The sequence below is a fragment of the Gymnoscopelus microlampas genome (assembly GCF_963454915.1).
Source record: "Gymnoscopelus microlampas genome assembly, contig: SCAFFOLD_143, whole genome shotgun sequence".
Classification (NCBI taxonomy): domain Eukaryota; kingdom Metazoa; phylum Chordata; class Actinopteri; order Myctophiformes; family Myctophidae; genus Gymnoscopelus; species Gymnoscopelus microlampas.
The window spans coordinates 5,003-26,036 of record NW_028155685.1 but is presented as its reverse complement, the minus strand read 5'-3'; the positions used below and the strand labels follow the sequence as shown (position 1 = coordinate 26,036).

General features: G+C 34.2%; 1 protein-coding gene across 1 annotated transcript; it reads right to left on the bottom strand.

Moving 5' to 3' along the window:
• Nucleotides 1-2,308: 2,308 nt before the first annotated feature.
• LOC311041322 (NLR family CARD domain-containing protein 3-like) lies at nt 2,309-20,209 on the bottom strand (the record flags this gene model as incomplete). The annotated part of the gene is made up of 6 exons (XM_084086225.1): nt 19,972-20,209; nt 16,549-18,331; nt 16,275-16,448; nt 14,888-15,040; nt 14,440-14,483; nt 2,309-2,856 (listed from the first exon to the last, which is right to left on the bottom strand). Exons 1-6 carry the CDS (start codon nt 20,204-20,206, stop codon nt 2,309-2,311), a joined length of 2,937 nt encoding a protein of 978 aa, XP_083942351.1. The 5' UTR covers nt 20,207-20,209.
• Nucleotides 20,210-21,034: the final 825 nt, after the last annotated feature.

Sequence of the window (21,034 nt, the reverse complement as noted above, 5' to 3'; positions counted from 1 at the left end):
ATAACTTTATACTTCACCTTTAACCACTTGAACCCCACTAGGAGGAACAACCACTACAAATAGCAGATCTACAAGCTTGTAGATCTGATGTTTTAGTTTGAAAAAAAGAAGGCACCAAGTACAGAGTGTTTTACTGAGTCTAGAGGCTCTGAGAGAATAAACTGAAGTGATATTAATAACTAATATTATCACAGTATTCTGAGGCACACCTGGACTTATCTTATACTTTGGCTGTTCAAAAACTGCAGATCTACAAGCTCGTAGCGCAGCACCGAGTGCCGCACTACGAGCTTGTAGATCTGCAGTTTTTTTTTTTAATCATGAAAATGTGTGCAAATCTATGAATATATATATGTTTTTAAAGTGAACATTAGTAACTCAAGTCTTTGCTTCTGGGGGTCCCTGGAACAAAACATTTTGAGATGGGGGTCCGTGGCCAAATATATATAAATGTGGGGGTCCTTGACATTCTAAATCTTCTAAATCCTATGAGTTTTTGTAAAAAATGTATGTTGTTATAATATCAGTGATTCTCAAACTTTTTAAAGTCAAGGACCCCCAAAATGATATGTATTTGGCAGCGGACCCCCACCTGAAAATATGTTGTTCCAGGGACCCCCCAGAGGCAAAGATTTGAGTTCAAAATGTTCGCCTTTTAAAAAATAATCTACAAATTCATAACGCGGCACTCGGTGCCGCGCTATGAGCTTGTAGATTATTTAGCTTGTAGATCTGCTATTTTTCAATGGCCAAAGTATTAAATATGGATAAAGGGTTAAAATGATTGTGAAGCTTTATTAACACATTGTGTTAAAACGTGGGGTCAGGGGACCCCCAGGGGTCCTTGGGGGGGGTTCCAGGGGGTCCCCAGCAAAATGTGTTTGTAACTCAAATGTTTGCTTCTGGGGGTCCCTGGAACAACATATGTTGAGATGGGGGTCCCTGGAACAACATATGTTGAGATGGGGGTCCGTGGTCAAATGCATGTAATGACTTGTTCGTTTTTGATATAAATATATAGGTTTGTAATAATAAAAACAGATTGAGGTTGTCAAGTCAAGTCAAGTTTATTTGTATACTGCAGCACATTTAAAAAGTGCTTTAAGAGACAATATCAACATATAGACTGTGAGATCTATTCACAAAGCTATAATAAAAGCCTATTACGTAACCAGAAAACTAAAACTAATACAAGCAAAACAACAACAAACAACAGAGCCTTTAGTTTGGATTTGAACTTCTCAATGGTGGAGCTAACTTAATGTGGAATGGATCTACAAGCTCACAATGCATCCCCCCTGTCTGAGAATAGCAGATCTACAAGCTCACAACGCATCCCCTCCTGTCTGAAAATAGTAGATCTACAAGCTCACAACCCATCCCCCATGTTTGAAAATAGCAGATCTACAAGCTCAAAACGCATCCCCCCTGTCTGCATTAAAATAGCAGATCTACAAGCTCACAACGCATCCCCCCTGTCTGCATGAAAATAGCAGATCTACAAGCTCACAACTCATCCCTCCTGTCTGCATGAAAATAGCAGATCTACAAGCTCACAACGCATCCCCCCTGTCTGCATGAAAATAGCAGATCTACAAGCTCACAATGCATCCCCTCCTGTCTGAAAATAGCAGATCTACAAGCTCACAATGCATCCCCTCCTGTCTGAAAATAGCAGATCTACAAGCTCACAATGCATCTCCTCCTGTCTGAAAATAGCAGATCTACAAAATCACAATGAATCCCCTCTGTCTGAAAATAGCAGATCTACAAAATCACAATGAATCCCCTCTGTCTGAAAATAGCAGATCTACAAGCTCACAATGCATCCCCCCTGTCTGAAAATAGCAGATCTACAAGCTCACAACGCATCTCCTCCTGTCTGGAAATAGCAGATCTACAAGCTCACAATGCACCCCCCATGTCTGAAAATAGCAGATCTACAAGCTTACAATGCATCCCCCGTCTGAAAGTAGCAGATCTACAAGCTCACAATGCATCCCCCCTGTCAGAAAATAACAGATCCACAAGCTCACAACGCATCTCCCTCTGTCTGAAAATAGCAGATCTACAAGCTCAAAAAGCATCCCCCCTGTCTGCATGAAAATAGCAGATCTGCAAATTTACAACGCAACCCCCCCGTCTGAAAATATTAGATCTACAAGCATTGCATTGGACGGGGTTGGGGGCGAGTATAGACCCCTGGGGGACTCCAGTCAGTTAAGTACAGTAGTATGTATATACTGTATCTGTAAGCTCTACTATATATTCTATATACATACTGTCGGGTGTAAGTGTTTCAACACGTTTACCAGATCTCACACACCTCTGCTGTACTACCAACCCATATCCCTGCATATAGAGGTTGTGTGAAGGTGGTGTTTACTGTATAGAGGAGGGTCTGTTTGTTGTCATTAATACAGTAGAAAGACACAGTACCTGCTCTGTGATCTGTGTACACGCCCATTACCCCCTTACCCTCACCCCTCCCTGTGGAGGCATCAGGTCCTGACAGTTTAGTCATAATGCTGTTGTGAGTGAACCTGTAGCCTAAACCATCATAATACCAATATAACATCCAGGACTTGTCATTGTCACCAAAGCGTGATAGCTCCGCCTCCTTTCTGTTGATGTCTATATAACTGACTGCTACACCAACATAACATCCACTCCATTTTACTTCAAAGTAACAACGTTCAGGCAGACTCTCTTTACTCAACACCTGCCATGCAGAGGTAAATCTGTGTGGATGTTCAGGATGATGTTGGTATTGTCCTGTAGTCACCTTCCTGTTCTCCTCTGACAGGATGAGCTGGTCGTTCACTGTGTTTTCATCCAGTGAAAGCTGACAGGAATCTGTGAGAAAAACAAAAGACAAAATATCACAACTAATGAAACACTTTACACCTGAGTCACTGTGTCGGCCATGTTATTAATGCTGAACATTTAGAAACTTAACCCATTAAGACCAGGAACACATCTGTGTCATTTTAACTTTGATTTATCTGTTCAATGATCAGTGGTGGAAAAAGTACTCAAATGTTTTACTGTAAAAGTATCAATACTGCAATGTAGAAATACTCTGTTACAAGTAAAAGTCCGGAATTAAAACAATATTTGAGTAAAAGTACAAAAGTATTGGCATTAAAATGTACTTAAAGTACCAGAAGTAGAAAGTACTCATTATGCAGAATGTCCCATTACCCAGTTTTTAAATGTATAAAACATATAAAAATCTTTTGAAAATAGCAGATCTACAAGCTCACAATGCGTCTCATTGTGAGCTTGTAGATCTGCTAATTTTAAATGGCCGAAATCTGTGGTTTGTAATAATAATCAAAATCTACAAAGTAACTAAAGTTTTAAAATGAAAAAAATAGTGGATTCAAAGTGCAAAATCTGCTTCTGAGATGTAGTGGAGTAGAAGTAAAAGTACTGAAAATTGGAAATACTCAAAATTGTAAAAAAAAAAGATTTAGAAGACATTTGTAGAATCCCCCAGAAGCAAAGATTTGAGTTAAAAATGTTCATAGCGCGGCACTCGGTGCCGCGCTATGAACATTTTATAAATATAGCAGCTTGTAGATCTGCTATTTTTGAATAGCCAAAGTATAAGATAATGCTTCAATTAGATGGATCTAATTAAATTAGATAGCAGATCTACAAGCTCACAATGTGTCACATTGTGATGTGTTGTGAGCTTGTAGATCTGTTATTTGCACTTTTCATACTGAGACAAAAAATTCTTCAGTGTTAACCCATTAAAACCAGGAAAGTGTTTTGTTTGTTTAGATTTTAGTGTTTTGGAACAGTGGTTCTCATAAATAGCAGATCTACAAGCTCACAGTGCATCACTTTGGCCCCACTGCGAGCTTGTACATCTGCTATTTTTGAAAAAACTTAAAATTGTATGAAAGATTTTGAAAAAAATAAATAAAATGTAAGTCAATGAGGAGCATGTTTAGAATTATTAATTTCTAATCAATGGAGATATTATTTATTTCCTTCAATCAATGGATTTTTTTTTATTATTAATCACCCAGAAGCAAAGATTTGAGTTAAAAATGTTCACCTTAAAAAATATACATATTCAAAGATTTATGAAAATGTCATGATTTCTTCAAAGAATAGCAGATCTACAAGCTCATAGCGCGGCCCTCGGTGCCGCGCTATGAGAAAGTATAAGATAATGTTTAAATCAGATCTAATTAAATTAGATAGCAGATCTACAAGCTCACAATGTGTCACATTGTGATGTGTTGTGAGCTTGTAGATCTGTTATTTGCACGTTTCATACTGAGACAAAGTATATCGTTGCTGTCACTCAGGCAGAAACCTTGTATCTCCATATTAATCAAAACTATTGAAAATAGCTGATCTATAAGCGCTATATATGAGGTTTACATCTGACACACACACACACACACACACACACACACACACACACACACACACACACACACACACACACACACACACACACACACACACACACACACACACACACACACACACACACACACACACTTTCTTTGGCTGCATCACAATCACTTTAACAACTTTTATATTTAGGCTATTCAAAAATAGCAGATCTGCAAGCTCATAACGCGGCACCGATCTGCTATTTTAGAAAATTTAAGCAAATCTTTGAATATATATATATTTAAAGCAACATTTTTAACTCAAATCTTTGCTTCTGGGGGTCAGTGGGGAACAGTGGTTCTCATAAATAACAGATCTACAAGCTCACACTGCGTCACTTTGTGCCACGCTGCGAGCTTGTACATCTGCTATTTTTTTACATTTTTGAAAAAAACTTGAAATTGTATGAAACTTTTTGAAAAAAAAAAAAAAGATTTCCGGGGGTCCCTGACATAAAACATGTTCAGTAGTGGGTTTGGTGATGTTCTATATTGTCTGAATCAGCTTTGTTTGTGTTTGTTTAGGTGGTAAAAGAGTGACTTTGAGATCTGTTTCAGCGTACAATGTAATTAGGAGCATATTTAGAATGATTAATTTCTAATCAATGGAGAAATTATTTTACATTTCTTGTCCTTTGGAGTTCCATCATGACATCAAGGTAACTACACAACCCAAACCTCTACCACAGTGGTCTGGCCCTTTAAATTAATCACTGTGACTATGAAGGTTGTTCAGAGCAATGGTTCTCAAAGTGGGGTCCGGGGACCCCCAGGGGTCCTTGGGGGGGTTCCAGGGGGTCCCCAGCAAAATGTGTTAATATAGAATCACAATCATTTTAACTACTTTAACCTTTTATACTTAGGCTACTCAAAAACAGCAGATCTACAAGCTCTTAGCGCGGCACCAATCTGCTATTTTTGAAAAATCTTGAAACTGTTTGCAAATCTTTGTATAAATATTTATGTTTTAACATTTTTAACTCAAATCTTTGCTTCTGGGGGTCCCTGGAACAACATATTTTGAGATGGGGGTCCGCGGCCAAATCCATATAATTGTGGGGGTCCTTGAGATAATGCTTCAATTAGATAGATCTAATTACATTAGATAGCAGATCTACAAGCTCACAATGTGTCACATTGTGATGCGTTGTGAGCTTGTAGATCTGTTATTTGCACGTTTCATACTGAGACTAAGTATATCGTTGCTGTCACTCAGGCAGAAACCTTGTATCTCCATATTAATCAAAACTATTGAAAATAGCTGATCTATAAGCGCTCTATATGAGGTTTATATCTGACACACACACACACACACACACACACACACACACACACACACACACACACACACACACACACACACACACACAGTAAAATCAGTGTTAACCCATTAAAACCAGTGTTTTAATGGGTTTTAGTGATTTTAGTGTTTTGGAACAGTGGTTCTCATAAATATCAGATCTACAAGCTCACAGTGCATCACATCGTGCCGCGCTGCGAGCTTTTACATCTGATATTTATGAACATTTTTGAAGAAACTTGAAAGAGTTTGAATAATTTCAGTTTCAGAACCATTACAGTGAGTGATGGTTCAGGTGTTTATGTCAGTCTGTCCTGACGTCTGATTGAGTTGTAATAAATGTTTAATGTTATTAAATGTTTGGTCATATTAGACGTATAACCTGTCTGAGCACTAATTAACTTTCTACATGTAATGTATAATAATAAATAAAGTAACATGTAATGTATAATAATAAATAATAAATAAAGTAACATGTAATGTATAATAATAAATAATAAATAAAGTAACATGTAATTTATAATAATAAACAATAAATAAAGTAACATGTAATGTATAATAATAAATAATAAATAAAGTAACAGGTAATGTATAATAATAAATAATAAATAAAGTAACATGTAATGTATAATAATAAATAATAAATAAAGTAACATGTAATGTATAATAATAAATAATAAATAAAGTAACATGTAATGTATAATAATAAATAAAGTAACATGTAATGTATAATAATAAATAATAAATAAAGTAACATGTAATGTATAATAATAAATAAAGTAACATGTAATGTATAATAATAAATAATAAATAAAGTAACATGTAATGTATAATAATAAATAAAGTAACATGTAATGTATAATAATAAATAATAAATAAAGTAACATGTAATGTATAATAAAAAATAAAGTAACATGTAATGTATAATAATAAATAATAAATAAAGTAACATGTAATGTATAATAATAAATAATAAATAAAGTAACATGTAATGTATAATAATAAATAATAAATAAAGTAACATGTAATGTATAATAATAAATAAAGTAACATGTAATGTATAATAATAAATAATAAATAAAGTAACATGTAATGTATAATAATAAATAAAGTAACATGTAATGTATAATAATAAATAATAAATAAAGTAACATGTAATGTATAATAATAAATAAAGTAACATGTAATGTATAATAATAAATAATAAATAAAGTAACATGTAATGTATAATAATAAATAAAGTAACATGTAATGTATAATAATAAATAATAAATAAAGTAACATGTAATGTATAATAATAAATAAAGTAACATGTAATGTATAATAATAAATAATAAATAAAGTAACATGTAATGTATAATAATAAATAATAAATAAAGTAACATGTAATGTATAATAATAAATAAAGTAACATGTAATGTATAATAATAAATAATAAAGTAACATGTAATGTATAATAATAAATAAAGTAACATGTAATGTATAATAATAAATAAAGTAACATGTAATGTATAATAATAAATAATAAATAAAGTAACATGTAATGTATAATAATAAATAAAGTAACATGTAATGTATAATAATAAATAATAAATAAAGTAACATGTAATGTATAATAATAAATAATAAATAAAGTAACATGTAATGTATAATAATAAATAATAAATAAAGTAACATGTAATGTATAATAATAAATAAAGTAACATGTAATGTATAATAATAAATAATAAATAAAGTAACATGTAATGTATAATAATAAATAATAAATAAAGTAACATGTAATGTATAATAATAAATAATAAATAAAGTAACATGTAATGTATAATAATAAATAATAAATAAAGTAACATGTAATGTATAATAAAAAATAAAGTAACATGTAATGTATAATAATAAATAAAGTAACATGTAATGTATAATAATAAACAATAAATAAAGTAACATGTAATGTATAATAATAAATAATAAATAAAGTAACATGTAATGTATAATAATAAATAATAAATAAAGTAACATGTAATGTATAATAATAAATAATAAATAAAGTAACATGTAATGTATAATAATAAATAATAAATAAAGTAACATGTAATGTATAATAATAAATAAAGTAACATGTAATGTATAATAATAAATAATAAATAAAGTAACATGTAATGTATAATAATAAATAATAAATAAAGTAACATGTAATGTATAATAATAAATAATAAATAAAGTAACATGTAATGTATAATAATAAATAAAGTAACATGTAATGTATAATAATAAACAATAAATAAAGTAACATGTAATGTATAATAATAAATAAAGTAACATGTAATGTATAATAATAAATAATAAATAAAGTAACATGTAATGTATAATAATAAATAATAAATAAAGTAACATGTAATGTATAATAATAAATAATAAATAAAGTAACATGTAATGTATAATAATAAATAATAAATAAAGTAACATATAATGTATAATAATAAATAATAAATAAAGTAACATGTAATGTATAATAATAAATAAAGTAACATGTAATGTATAATAATAAATAATAAATAAAGTAACATGTAATGTATAATAATAAATAAAGTAACATGTAATGTATAATAATAAATAATAAATAAAGTAACATGTAATGTATAATAATAAATAATAAATAAAGTAACATGTAATGTATAATAATAAATAAAGTAACATGTAATGTATAATAATAAATAATAAATAAAGTAACATGTAATGTATAATAATAAATAATAAATAAAGTAACATGTAATGTATAATAATAAATAAAGTTACATGTAATGTATAATAATACATAATAAATAAAGTAACATGTAATGTATAATAATAAATAATAAATAAAGTAACATGTAATGTATAATAATAAATAAAGTAACATGTAATGTATAATAATAAATAATAAATAAAGTAACATGTAATGTATAATAATAAATAATAAATAAAGTAACATGTAATGTATAATAATAAATAATAAATAAAGTAACATGTAATGTATAATAATAAATAAAGTAACATGTAATGTATAATAATAAATAATAAATAAAGTAACATGTAATGTATAATAATAAATAATAAATAAAGTAACATGTAATGTATAATAATAAATAATAAATAAAGTAACATGTAATGTATAATAATAAATAATAAATAAAGTAACATGTAATGTATAATAATAAATAAAGTAACATGTAATGTATAATAATAAATAATAAATAAAGTAACATGTAACGTATAATAATAAATAATAAATAAAGTAACATGTAATGTATAATAATAAATAATAAATAAAGTAACATGTAATGTATAATAATAAATAATAAATAAAGTAACATGTAATGTATAATAATAAATAATAAATAAAGTAACATGTAATGTATAATAATAAATAAAGTAACATGTAATGTATAATAATAAACAATAAATAAAGTAACATGTAATGTATAATAATAAATAATAAATAAAGTAACATGTAATGTATAATAATAAATAATAAATAAAGTAACATGTAATGTATAATAATAAATAATAAATAAAGTAACATGTAATGTATAATAATAAATAATAAATAAAGTAACATGTAATGTATAATAATAAATAATAAATAAAGTAACATGTAATGCACTTTCCATTTAATCTGGTCTCTTTTATAGTGAAGCCACACTTTAGAGCGTTTGCCACAGTCCATATTTGACAACATGCCGTGTGTGTGTGTGTGTGTGTGTGTGTGTGTGTGTGTGTGTGTGTGTGTGTGTGTGTGTGTGTGTGTGTGTGTGTGTGTGTGTGTGTGTGTGTGTGTGTGTGTGTGTGTCGTGTGTGTGTGTGTGTGTGTGTGTGTGTGTGTGTGTGTGTGTGTGTTTGCGTGCAGTGTGAATGTGTGATATGATCACATAAGTTAGACAGGTCCTGACAGATAGTCAACTTGTCATCATGAAGCCATTTTTATGGGTACCCGGTACCCGCCATTTCTTATTATGTTCCTACTTGGAACCGAGTTTTGATACCCAACCAACCCTACCCTTTTTTTTTGTAATTAAAGTATTTATTCTTTTTAACCAACCCTACCCTTAAAGGAAGATAACCAGGAGCTTTCCTTTTCAAAAGTAATGACGTATATCTGTCAAAGACGCCCTAAGGATGTCCAAACACATTTTTGGGGATAAAAAAAAAGACATGCACATTTAGTTGACCTATTTATGGATACATTAATATAATGTTTATAAATAAGCTGAACTCTGTCTGTCTACCTGCTACCACAGCCTGCTCTCTGGGCAGACCGCCTCACCGCCAAGCATCATGTGCTTCCCTCTGCCAGAAATGACTAAATCTAACTTAATAAAAAAGCACAAACTAACAGCTTCACAAGAACAATGTTGGTGTAATTAGGAGATGTTGGTGTAACTAAGTACAGTGGTTAGCACTTGAGAATGGCAGTAATACCATCTGAGCGCCTCTGTGGTGCCACAGAGGCGCCACTACTACTTGGTGGTGCCACATTTGACACCTTTTTTTAAGGTGTAGTGTGGCTGAACGGCCACCATGTGGCGCATGTGAGTCCATGAACTCTACAGTACATTATTAGCAACAGGGGAAGGGTGAATGCATTTAAAAGTTAATGTTATTTTTATTTTTTGTAAACATAGAAAATAAGGGAATGAGTCCTTAGGATGATTTGAAAAGCAATTCTTTCTTTAAACACAACTGTGTTTCATGGTGGAAGAAGTGCACAGACATTTTACTTAAGTAAAAGTAGCAATACCACAATATAAAAATACTCTATTTTTATATTTACTTATTTTTAAATATACTTACTAAAAGCTAAAGTTCTACAATGTTTGAAAGTAGCCGATCTAGCTTGTAGATCGGCTATTTTCAAATGGCTGTGGTATAAAATAGGGCTAAAGTGGTTAATATGTATGTTTTATTATATAACAATTTATATCTGCAAAGTAACTAAAGTTTTCAAATAATTGTAGTAGTGGAGTAAAAGTACACTATTTGCCTTTGCAGGTGTAGTGGAGTAGAAGTGAAAGTGCACTAATACTCCTGTACAGTAAAAAGAAAACACTTCATCATTTTCCCCAAGGTTCTATGGAACCCAAATAAAATACTCTATTACAACTAAAAGGCCTGTGTTCAAAATGTTACTTAGCCTAAGTAGCCTAACTAGTAACTAAAGTTTTCAAATAATTGTAGTGGAGTAAAAGTACAATATTTGCCTCTGCAGATGTAGTGGAGTAGAAGTAAAAGTACAGTAATACTCCAGTGAAGTAAAAAACACATCAACATTACTCATTAATTTCTATGCGCTCCAACCTGGAATCAAACCCTGCTCTGCAAATTGTAAGGCCATCCTCTACTCCACTACACTACTGGTACAGTGATAAGTCTGTGGGGTCAGGACGTGTGTCGTTCTCTATGTTCTGTGCACTACTCCTTGGAAAGTCAGAGATAAAAAGCTTGCAGCTCCCAAAGCTGCTACTGTCTGAGAGCAGTAACTAGTAACTATAGTAGTCAACTAAAAGCATAATATAAACTACTGTCCGGCACAATTATATTGTTTTAGAATGTGAAACAGAGTTAAATGAACACAGGAGAGTATATTGTACTAACTAACTAAGGACCCCAATTTAAACAAGCCATATGGCTTTCTTATTCCTATTTAGCAGCCAGCTTCCTATTTAGTTGACCTTGGATTTGAACTGTACTTTCATGTGCTCTTTGTCTGCAAACTTCTAAATAAAGTATTCAATCAATCAAAAAACTTTTCATGGTTGGAAAAACAGAGAGAGAATGAGAGTTTTCATCTGAAGAATTGCTGGGATCCACAGAAAATCTCTGCTATCAGTCTGTCTGTCAACGACATGCAAATTAACTGGTTTAGCACCTTGGCCAGGGTCTTTTGTTTGTCTCTAGCCACACTTCATTGTCATCACAATGGACTTAGAGCCCAGGAGTTTGCCCTCCCCCCCACACACACACAAGCACACTTTTTCAATTGCAGTTTGTTTTCATTTGATTTTAAGTGGATTTGCTAGTTTCGTTTTTAGCTTGTGAAAAGGCTTAGTTTTAGTTGAGTTTTTAAATTAGTTTCAGTGTTAATTTTAGTTGTATTATTGTAAGGGTAGTCAGGGGCAATATTCAACAAGCTCAGAATAGTGAAAATGGCAGATCTACAAGCTCACAACACGTTGCATTGCTACAACTGCTGTTGTCATCGGCTGTGTGGAGACAGAAATGAAAACTTTGCTTAATCATTCATCAAAAGTTATGAAAGCTCTAATGAAGGAACGGGACTCAACGTTGACAGAGAAGCATCAGAAAGATTCATCAGACTTACAAACATCCCATCAGAGAGAATTTGATGCATTTGGGGTTGACCTTAAAAATGCAGTCGATGCCCATAGTACTGAAGACAGAGAGAAAAACTCTTAAAATGTAATGAAAACAAAGTGCAATTGAAAACAAAAATACAAATGTGTGCGTGTGTGAGGATAAAATCTCTGTTGATTTATCTCTGAGAGGGTAGCTTAAAAATGTATGTATCCACTAGTAAAGTTACTCTGGTTTGGTAACAAAATGTAAAGTGCGTTATAAATAAAATCCATTATTATTATTATTATTACTCTCAGAAAGTAGCAGCTTTGGGAGCTGCCAGCTTTTTATCTGACTTTCCAAGGAGTAGTGCACAGAACATAGAGAACGAGACACGTCCTGAAAACCCGGCTTATCACTGTACCAGTAGTGTAGTGGAGTAGAGAGTGGTCTTACAAGTTATAGAGCAGGGTTTGATTCCAGGTTAGGGCGCCTAGAACTTACATGTGCATAATGTTGAGGTGTTTTTTTTTTACTTTACTGGAGTATTACTGTACTTTTACTTCTACTCCACTAAAACTGCTGAGGCAAATATTGTACTTTCACTCCACTACAATTATTTGAAAGCTTTAGTTACTTTGCAGATATAAATTGTTATATTATAAAACATACATATTAACCACTTTAGCCATATTTTATACCACAGCCATTTGAAAATAGCCGTTCTACAAGGTAGATCGGCTACTTTAAAACATTTTAGTACTTTTGGTACTTTAAGTATATTTTGATGCCAATACCGTTGTACTTTTACTCAAGTAACATTGCACTGTTACAGCTGGAAGTGTAACTACACCTGCAAAGGCAAATAGTGTACTTTTACTCCACTACTACAATTATTTGAAAACTTTAGTTACTTTGCAGATATAAATTGTTATATAATAAAACATACATATTAACCACTTTAGCCCTATTTTATGCCACAGCCATTTGAAAATAGCCGATCTACAAGCTAGATCGGCTACTTTCAAACATTGTAGAACTTTAGCTTTTGGTAAGTATATTTAAAAATAAGTAAATATAAAAATAGAGTATTTTTATATTGTGGTATTGCTACTTTTACTTAAGTAAAATGTCTGTGCACTTCTTCCACCATGAAACACAGTTGTGTTTAAGAAATAATTGCTACTTTCAAAGCCCACTGAGTGCAATTTACCAAAATACATCTTGATAATATAACCCATACAATTATTTGTTTCACTTCTCAACAAGTTCAGCTTCAATTGCAGCCTCTGTTGACTGGAAGCAGCCCTGTCTCAAATAGACAGAACATGCCTGTGTCTGGGCATTAGTTGCTCTCTACCGCCATCTAGTGGCACCACAGAGAAAAAAGCGGTACCACAAAAGTAGGTGGTACCACAGAGGCGTCAGAGGGGTGCCACCCCTGACATTATGAAGGTACAACCACTGTACATTTACTCAAGTAATGTACTTAAAGGACAACTTTGTTTTTTTTTTTACAACCAAAGTTTATGTTTTAGCTTGTAATTAAAGTAAATAAAAGATGAGTGTTGCTTTCTATAGTTTTAGCAATTTTCGCAATCTTTTTTTTACAGTGGGCGGAGGCATTCTGTCCGGTGGCTAAATATGTCTTTTTTTACACAATAACCCGGCGTTTTCTTTATTATTATTTACAGTAGCTCTTCTAGCCCCCAATAACTCACATCTGACCATCAAAGACCACAGGACCTTTTTTATTGTGTAAAAAATACATATTTAGCCACCGGACAGAATGCCCCCGCCCACTGTAAAAAAAAAGATTGCGAAAATTATTGAAACTATAGAAAGCAGTAAATGAAAAATAACACTCATCTTTTATTTGCTTTAATTACAAGCTAAAATAGAAACCTTGGTTGTAAAAACTTTTACTGCTACTCCACTACATCTCAGAGGCAAATATTGTACTTAATTTACTCCACTGCAATTGAAAACTTTAGTTATTAGTTACTTTGTAGATTTTGTTGCCAAATCATGTGCGAGAAACAAGCACCGATGTTGCAATGAACATCTACACGTTCCACTGTCTCTGTCTCTGATGTGCGGGCCAGACTACTAGACGGACCTTCTAGTTTTATACATTTGAAAACTTGTCTGATGATAAATGAGCGTTTTGTTATCTATGTATTTCTATTGTTGTTTGTATGTTTTGGGGACTACGGATGGAAATGAGCTTTTGCTAAAAACGGCATATTTACACTTAATCTTGTGTACGCAATACATGAATCATGTTCATTAATGAGCATTCTCCAGACCAAATAAACAAATAAAGTAAAGTAAATATCTAGATGTGTGCTGCTTTGATTTCATGAATGAAACAGAATACACACTTACACCTCCTCAAAGGATCCAGTCTGTTCTCTCCACAATGGTCCACCCTGGGGTTGGAGAAGAAACAAAGCCAGCAGTGAATATTATATTTGATAATAAAAACATTGATGTATAATGATTTTACAGCATTAAACAATACTATACAGCATCACACTATGATTCCCTCTAAACCTACTAGAACACACTGGTTCTCTCCATACCTGTTTTACTGTATTTGTTTTGTCTTTTGTATTATGTCTTGTCTTGTATTGTTGATGATGTGTCTGTTTTTGTATGGATAGCTATATCACCATTTTTTATACAGCCTGCTCAGGGACTGCAGATGAAAATTTGCCAACTCTGGCTAACTCTGGCTCATTTACGTGGACGTGATACACTGACATGTTGATTAATGTGCACTGTGCCTGGTAAGTAAGTAAATAAGTAAGTAAGTAAGTAAATAAATAAATACCTGAGAGTCTGCAGGGGTAGAGCAGACAGATTCTCGATCCCGATGTCTCCTGGATGATTCTTGCTCAAATCCAACACTTTCAGATGGGAGTTGGACCTCAGAGCAGAGACCAGATAAGAACAGCCTTCCTCTGAGATCATGCAGCCTGACAACCTACACACACACACACACACACACACACACACACACACACACACACACACACACACACACACACACAGTGTTACATTATGATTTTCACGCCACTACATTTCGAGGAACGAATCCAGAGAACCAAACATAAAAATACATTGTGAATTAACCACTTAGGCTCTATTTCCATATTAGTGAAAATAACTGATACATAAGCTCAACGGATCACAATGTGATACATTGTGAGCTTGTAGATCAGCTATTATCAGTATTTTTGAAAATGTCTCCCTTTCTTTCAAATATGGAGTGTGTTGTCTAACTTCAATGTGTCGTCATGGAATAAGGCACAAACAAACCACTTAGGTCCATATTTGGGCATAAAAGGGGGCATGCCCATCAATGGACTGACAGATAAAGACATCTCCTTATATGGGCATAAAAGGGACAAGGACTCTAGATCCCCATATATGGGCATATCAGTTGGATTGGTGGTGCGACATAGGTTTGAGGGCCGCGTAGTGGCCTGAACTTCTAATACCTAAAACTATCAATGCTCTTTCACCTTTTGTCCCGCCCCTTAGGGACCGGAGGTCAGGGGCCCCTTATGGACCGGAGGTCAGGGGCCCCTGGGACGTAGATCTACGTCAATACAAAAACAAAAACAAAATCTTAGAAATTGTGCTAGAGGGCGCTCTTCCGCAACCTATGGATGATCCATTGACTGCGAGAGAACGAATGGACGGATGTGACCCCATCCAAAAAAGATGTGTTATATGTTATGAGATCTACAAAAACACATCTAGCTTGGATTTCTTTTTTTGGTGAAAACAAGCCATATTCAACTGCCGATAACAACAAAATAGACGGTCAAAATGAACATTATGTTTTTGTTCCGGTGGATAGGCGAGACCCTTCCCAGACAGCCTTTGTTTACATCCGTGTAAACATTGTGACTCTGTGACACTGTGGATCAAGTCAAAATAAGGTAAAAAAAGCTGGCAGTTTTGGATGAATTACTTAATGAATACCTGGCAATGATTGTGTTTATTCATGTTCTAATGTTTTAATAACCTGAAAAGACCTCTAAAGTTTAATAAAAGTGTTTAAGGGATTTGTATTTCCTCTGATATTTGCATTCCACAGTATGAGTATGTCTCCTCCTAATAAAATATGAATACATTAATCAGGTAAACTCCATGTGTATTTAAGCCATGGTATAAATGTTCTTCTGTTTAAAAGGTTCAGAAATACTGACCTGAGCGTCTTCAGTTTACAGTGTGGACTCCCCAGTCCACTAGAGAGCTTCTTTACTCCGGAATCCAGCAGGTCATTATTGCTTAGATCCAGTTCTGTCACATTAGACGAGCTGGAGATGAGAACTGATGATAACTGCTCACAACATCTCTCTGTGAGGTTACAGCCGCTCAGCCTGACGAAACAATCGTGATTATAATAAACATTTGTATTTCCTTGACTATAAAATAAGATGACATAAAATGTAACATGTATCCAGTAATAAGTTCACCTACAGAGCTCTGTTTGAGGCTTTGACCAATGGCAGCAGCCCCAGAAGAGCCTCCTCTGAAGCAGAGTATTTCTTCAGGTCAAACATGTCCAGATCCTTTTCTGATGACAGCAAGATGAAGCCCAGAGCTGACCACTGAGCAGGAGAGAGTTTGGCTGTGGAGAGACTTCCTGAGTTCAAGTACTGTTGAATCTCCTTCTCTAGAGAATGGTCATTCAGCTCATTCAGACAGTGGAACAGATTGATGCTTCTCTCTGGAGATGGATTCTCCTGGATCTTCTTCTTGATGTACTCAATTGTTTTCTTATTGGTCTTCGACATGTTTCGTGTCTTCATAGGAAGCAGTCTACGTAAGAGCTCCTGGTTGGTCTCCAGTGAGAGGCCCAGCAGAAAACGGAGGAACAAGTCCAGATGTCCATTTTGACTTTGTAAGGCTTTGTCTACAGCACTCTGGTAGAAGTAAGATTCCTTCTTTGTAAAGAGCTTAGACCATGTGAAGGATTGTGACAGTAGGTTGACACCAGTGTTGATAAAAGAGTGAAATACATAAAGAGCAGCCAGAAACTCCTGAACACTCAGATGGACAAAGCAGAACACCTTGTCAGTGTGCAACCCATACTCCTCTTTAAAGAACTGTGTGAACATTCCTGAGTACACTGCTGCATCTTTGATATCAATGCCACACTCTGTCAGGTCTGTTTCATAGAAGATTAGGTTGCCTTTCTCCAGCTGTTCAAAGGCCAGTTTTCCCAGTGACAGAATGGCCTGACTTGGATTCAAGTCAGAATCTGCCTGAGCTTTGTTATGATACTTAGACTTCATCTGTTTGAGATGAACCAGTATGAAGTGGATGAACATTGCAGCCAGCGTCTTTGGAAGTGCTACTTTCTCATTTTCTCTAAACATGCTCTCCAGAACTGCAGCAATGATCCAACAGAAGACTGGGATGTGACACATGATGTGGAGGCTTCGTGATGCCTTAATGTGTGAGATGATTGTTGTGGTCTGCTTCTTGTCTTCACTGAATCTGTTGATGAAGAACTCCTCCTTCTGAGGGTCAGTGAATCCTCTCACCTCTGTCACCCTGTCAACATAATTAGAAGGGATCTGATTGGCTGCTGCAGGTCGTGTGGTTATCCAGATGCGAGCAGAGGGAAGCAGGTTGCCCTTGAGGAGGTTTGTGACCAGCAGAGCCACCGTGGTTGGCTTTGTGGGGTCAGTTATGATATCACTGTCGTCAAACTGTAGAGGAGGCCTACACTCATCTAATCCATCAAAGATGAACACAGTATTGGGATTGTTGAAGTTGCAGATTGGTACGCCCTTGGTTTCAACAAAAAAGTCATTAATAAGTTGCTCCAAACTGTACATCTTCTTCACAGAATTCAGCTCACGGAACGTGAATGGAAACATGAAACGAGTACTCTGGTTGGATTTGTCTTCTGCCCAGTCCAAAGCAGACTTCTGAACAAGGACTGATTTCCCAATGCCAGCCACTCCCTTTGTCATCGCTGTTCTGATTGGTTTATTTTCTGGAGGTAAAGGTTTAAAGATGTCTTCAGATTTGATTGGTGTTTCTTGTGTGGTTGATTTCCTGGACACTGCTTCAATCTGTCTGACCTCATGTTCATTATTGACCACGTCACTCCCTCCCATTGTGATGTAGATCTCTGTGAAAATCTCTTTCAGAGGTGTTGGGATTCCTTGATCTTCCTCGTTTAGTTTCCACCCATAGAAAGGCTGAAACCTCGTCTTCAGTTTCATCTTGAGTTGAGGAGTAAGAGTTTCTAAATGACCAAAGAACAGAGGACCAAAGTAATGTAATGGTAATTGTGGTGTGTCTCAAATGAGAGGTCTTGGTCTTTCTATAGTTGAAAGAGGATTTTGGATTGATTTAATACTTTGCAACAGTTTGTAAATAGTACAGTGGTAAGATTTTACAATGATGGTTAAACGGATAACACAAAAAGTCCTATGGACTTGTTTCCATTGTGGTCCTGTGTATTCAATTCATCAAGATATTTAAAGACATACAATACATACGATAATAAATGCGACGTCAATTAATGTGTATGTACAGTAAAGATGGGGGGGGGGGGGTCATTTCTGGGGCTAAGCTTAGAAGACTTTTCTAAGACCGAGACAGACAGGTGATGTTTTCAACAGATCATATGTGTGTTGCAGTAGCTGCTGAACTACAGTATGGAACAGTTTTCATTGGGGAGGTAAATGTACATTTCCATTGAAAGGAGGTGTCATTCACTGCCACCATTTTTCCTTGTTCTCCTTTGTACATATAGTGTTTGTATTTGTATTTGTATTTGTTAATGACATATATTATTATGTTAATCTATTATGCTATGTTGATTAATTGAATACATAGGACCACAATGGAAACAAGTCCCAAGGACTTTGTTGTGTTATCCTTTTAGCCTTAATGTTTGACTAACAAACTACATGGCTGTGCAATATTTATTGTATTATTACTTATAGGTAATAATATCCAAGATAAACAAAGTAAAATGGTATGAATTATGGAATAACATTTCTGTCTAATACTGACTGTTGACTAAAGTTAGCGTCTAAACACCAGCATGTTTTATTGTGTTATTTTGTAGTGACATTTTATGTTTCCTGTTTTGTCTTGTATTTAGGGTTTAGAATCAGAATCAACTATATTGCCTCATCACAGGTTTACAGGTGTAAAACAATGGGTGAAATTTGTTACTGCTGTGTTCCTTTTGTTTGGTAGTGATATCCTAGTGTTTCTTCTGTTCCTCTGTTGCTGCTACCCGTCTTGTCTCACAACAGAGGTAATTTAATTTGACATGTAGTTTGAAAATGTTCACCTGTGTCTTGTTTAGCCCCAGCCAATCATGTTAATTGTCCTTAGTGTTCACCTGTGTCCTGTTCCTGTCTATTTAAACTCCCCTGTGTTTACTGTTCACTGCCAGTTTGTTGAATGTCGTCACATGTGTTTAAGTCAGTATTTGTTGTGGAGTTCTAGTGGTTTCCCACTGTAGTTGTATTAGTTCATTTATTGAGCTCCTCATGTTTTCTGTCATATTAAAACTCTTGCATTTGGACAGCTGTGCCTCTGGCTCTTTGTTCTGCCATTGTTCTACCTTCTCCTGACACCAGCTTGTTAAACAGTCGTCCTTGGTGTACGTGCCTGGTTGACAAACCTGTTGCTGACAGCACACCTGTCTGCAGCATCCAGATGCAATGCATTCATGGTTTGCAGAAACGTGCAATGGCAACGTTTTCGATTGGGCTTTGACATACATTCACTCTATGGCACTGCTGCTATAAATTATATTAAGGTTGTTGTGTGTGCCGGTCATTTTTATTTAAAATTAAAGTGATAACTTTTAAAGAATCCAAGAAAAAAACATAAAATATAGTAATTTAATACATCTGGTCTTACCAACGCTATTCAACTGGTGGGGTTGGTGTTGTTTGAGGGCATCATAAAATGCTGCTCTGATGACTGTTGCACCTTGATCTAGCACCGTTGTATACAGCATCCTCATTTGGTCGATAGGTGTCTTCTCAGCTAGAATACTTTGATACTTCTCACGATGAACCATGGTGGTTCCTAGACTGTCTACTATAGCCATGACTGTGGAGGCATCTTGAATCAACTTTGCCCTGTTTTGCATCACAAAATGTGCTGCTTGCAAAGAGGAAAAAAGAGTGGAAAATAATGTCATTATATGAATGATAAATAAACCTGTACATCCCCACATAAATAGTAGTTTAACAAACTGGTACATTTATAGTTTTACAATATGATATACAGGATTTACATCAAGGCAAACAAAATGTAGCACCAGCTAACGACTTACTTATTAACTTAAGCATTGAACAGAAAGAACAGAAAAACACTCACCTTTCTCTGCATCTGCTTCACTTTCTGAAGTGGAGCCATCATCAGCATCCTGTTGTACCAATTCATGTTATTTTAATCATATAATGACTGAGTGAGCGCTATTAGACAACATAATATATTGTATTGATTAATTTAATACACAGGACCCAATGGAAACAAGGCATAGTGCTTTCTGGGGTTAAATCCTTTTAGCATTCCTTTGTATAGAACTGTACTTTCTGTGCTTTTTTTTCCAAACTGTTAATACAGTTTTCAATCAATCAATCGATATGATATTGGCTACAGTAGTGCTTTTCAAAAATAAACCCACTACCTTTTATGTCCACTGTTAGATTTCATATACTGTAGTAATAACTACACGTTTAAACAAGGCTCAAATACCAGTAGGACTTTTAGGGCTCTGTTATTGACATGAACGATTAAGCCCTTTGACAAAATAAATGCATTTAATAACCCTTTCAATTAATTAAAGCATAACTAGAAAAAGTGCTCGTCGGAGCACAGGTCTCCACCAGGTCAGGTAGGTTATTGTGGGCCAGCAATGTTCGGAATTATTAGAAACATGTATAAAAATGTTATATACAGGGCAGGGCAATTT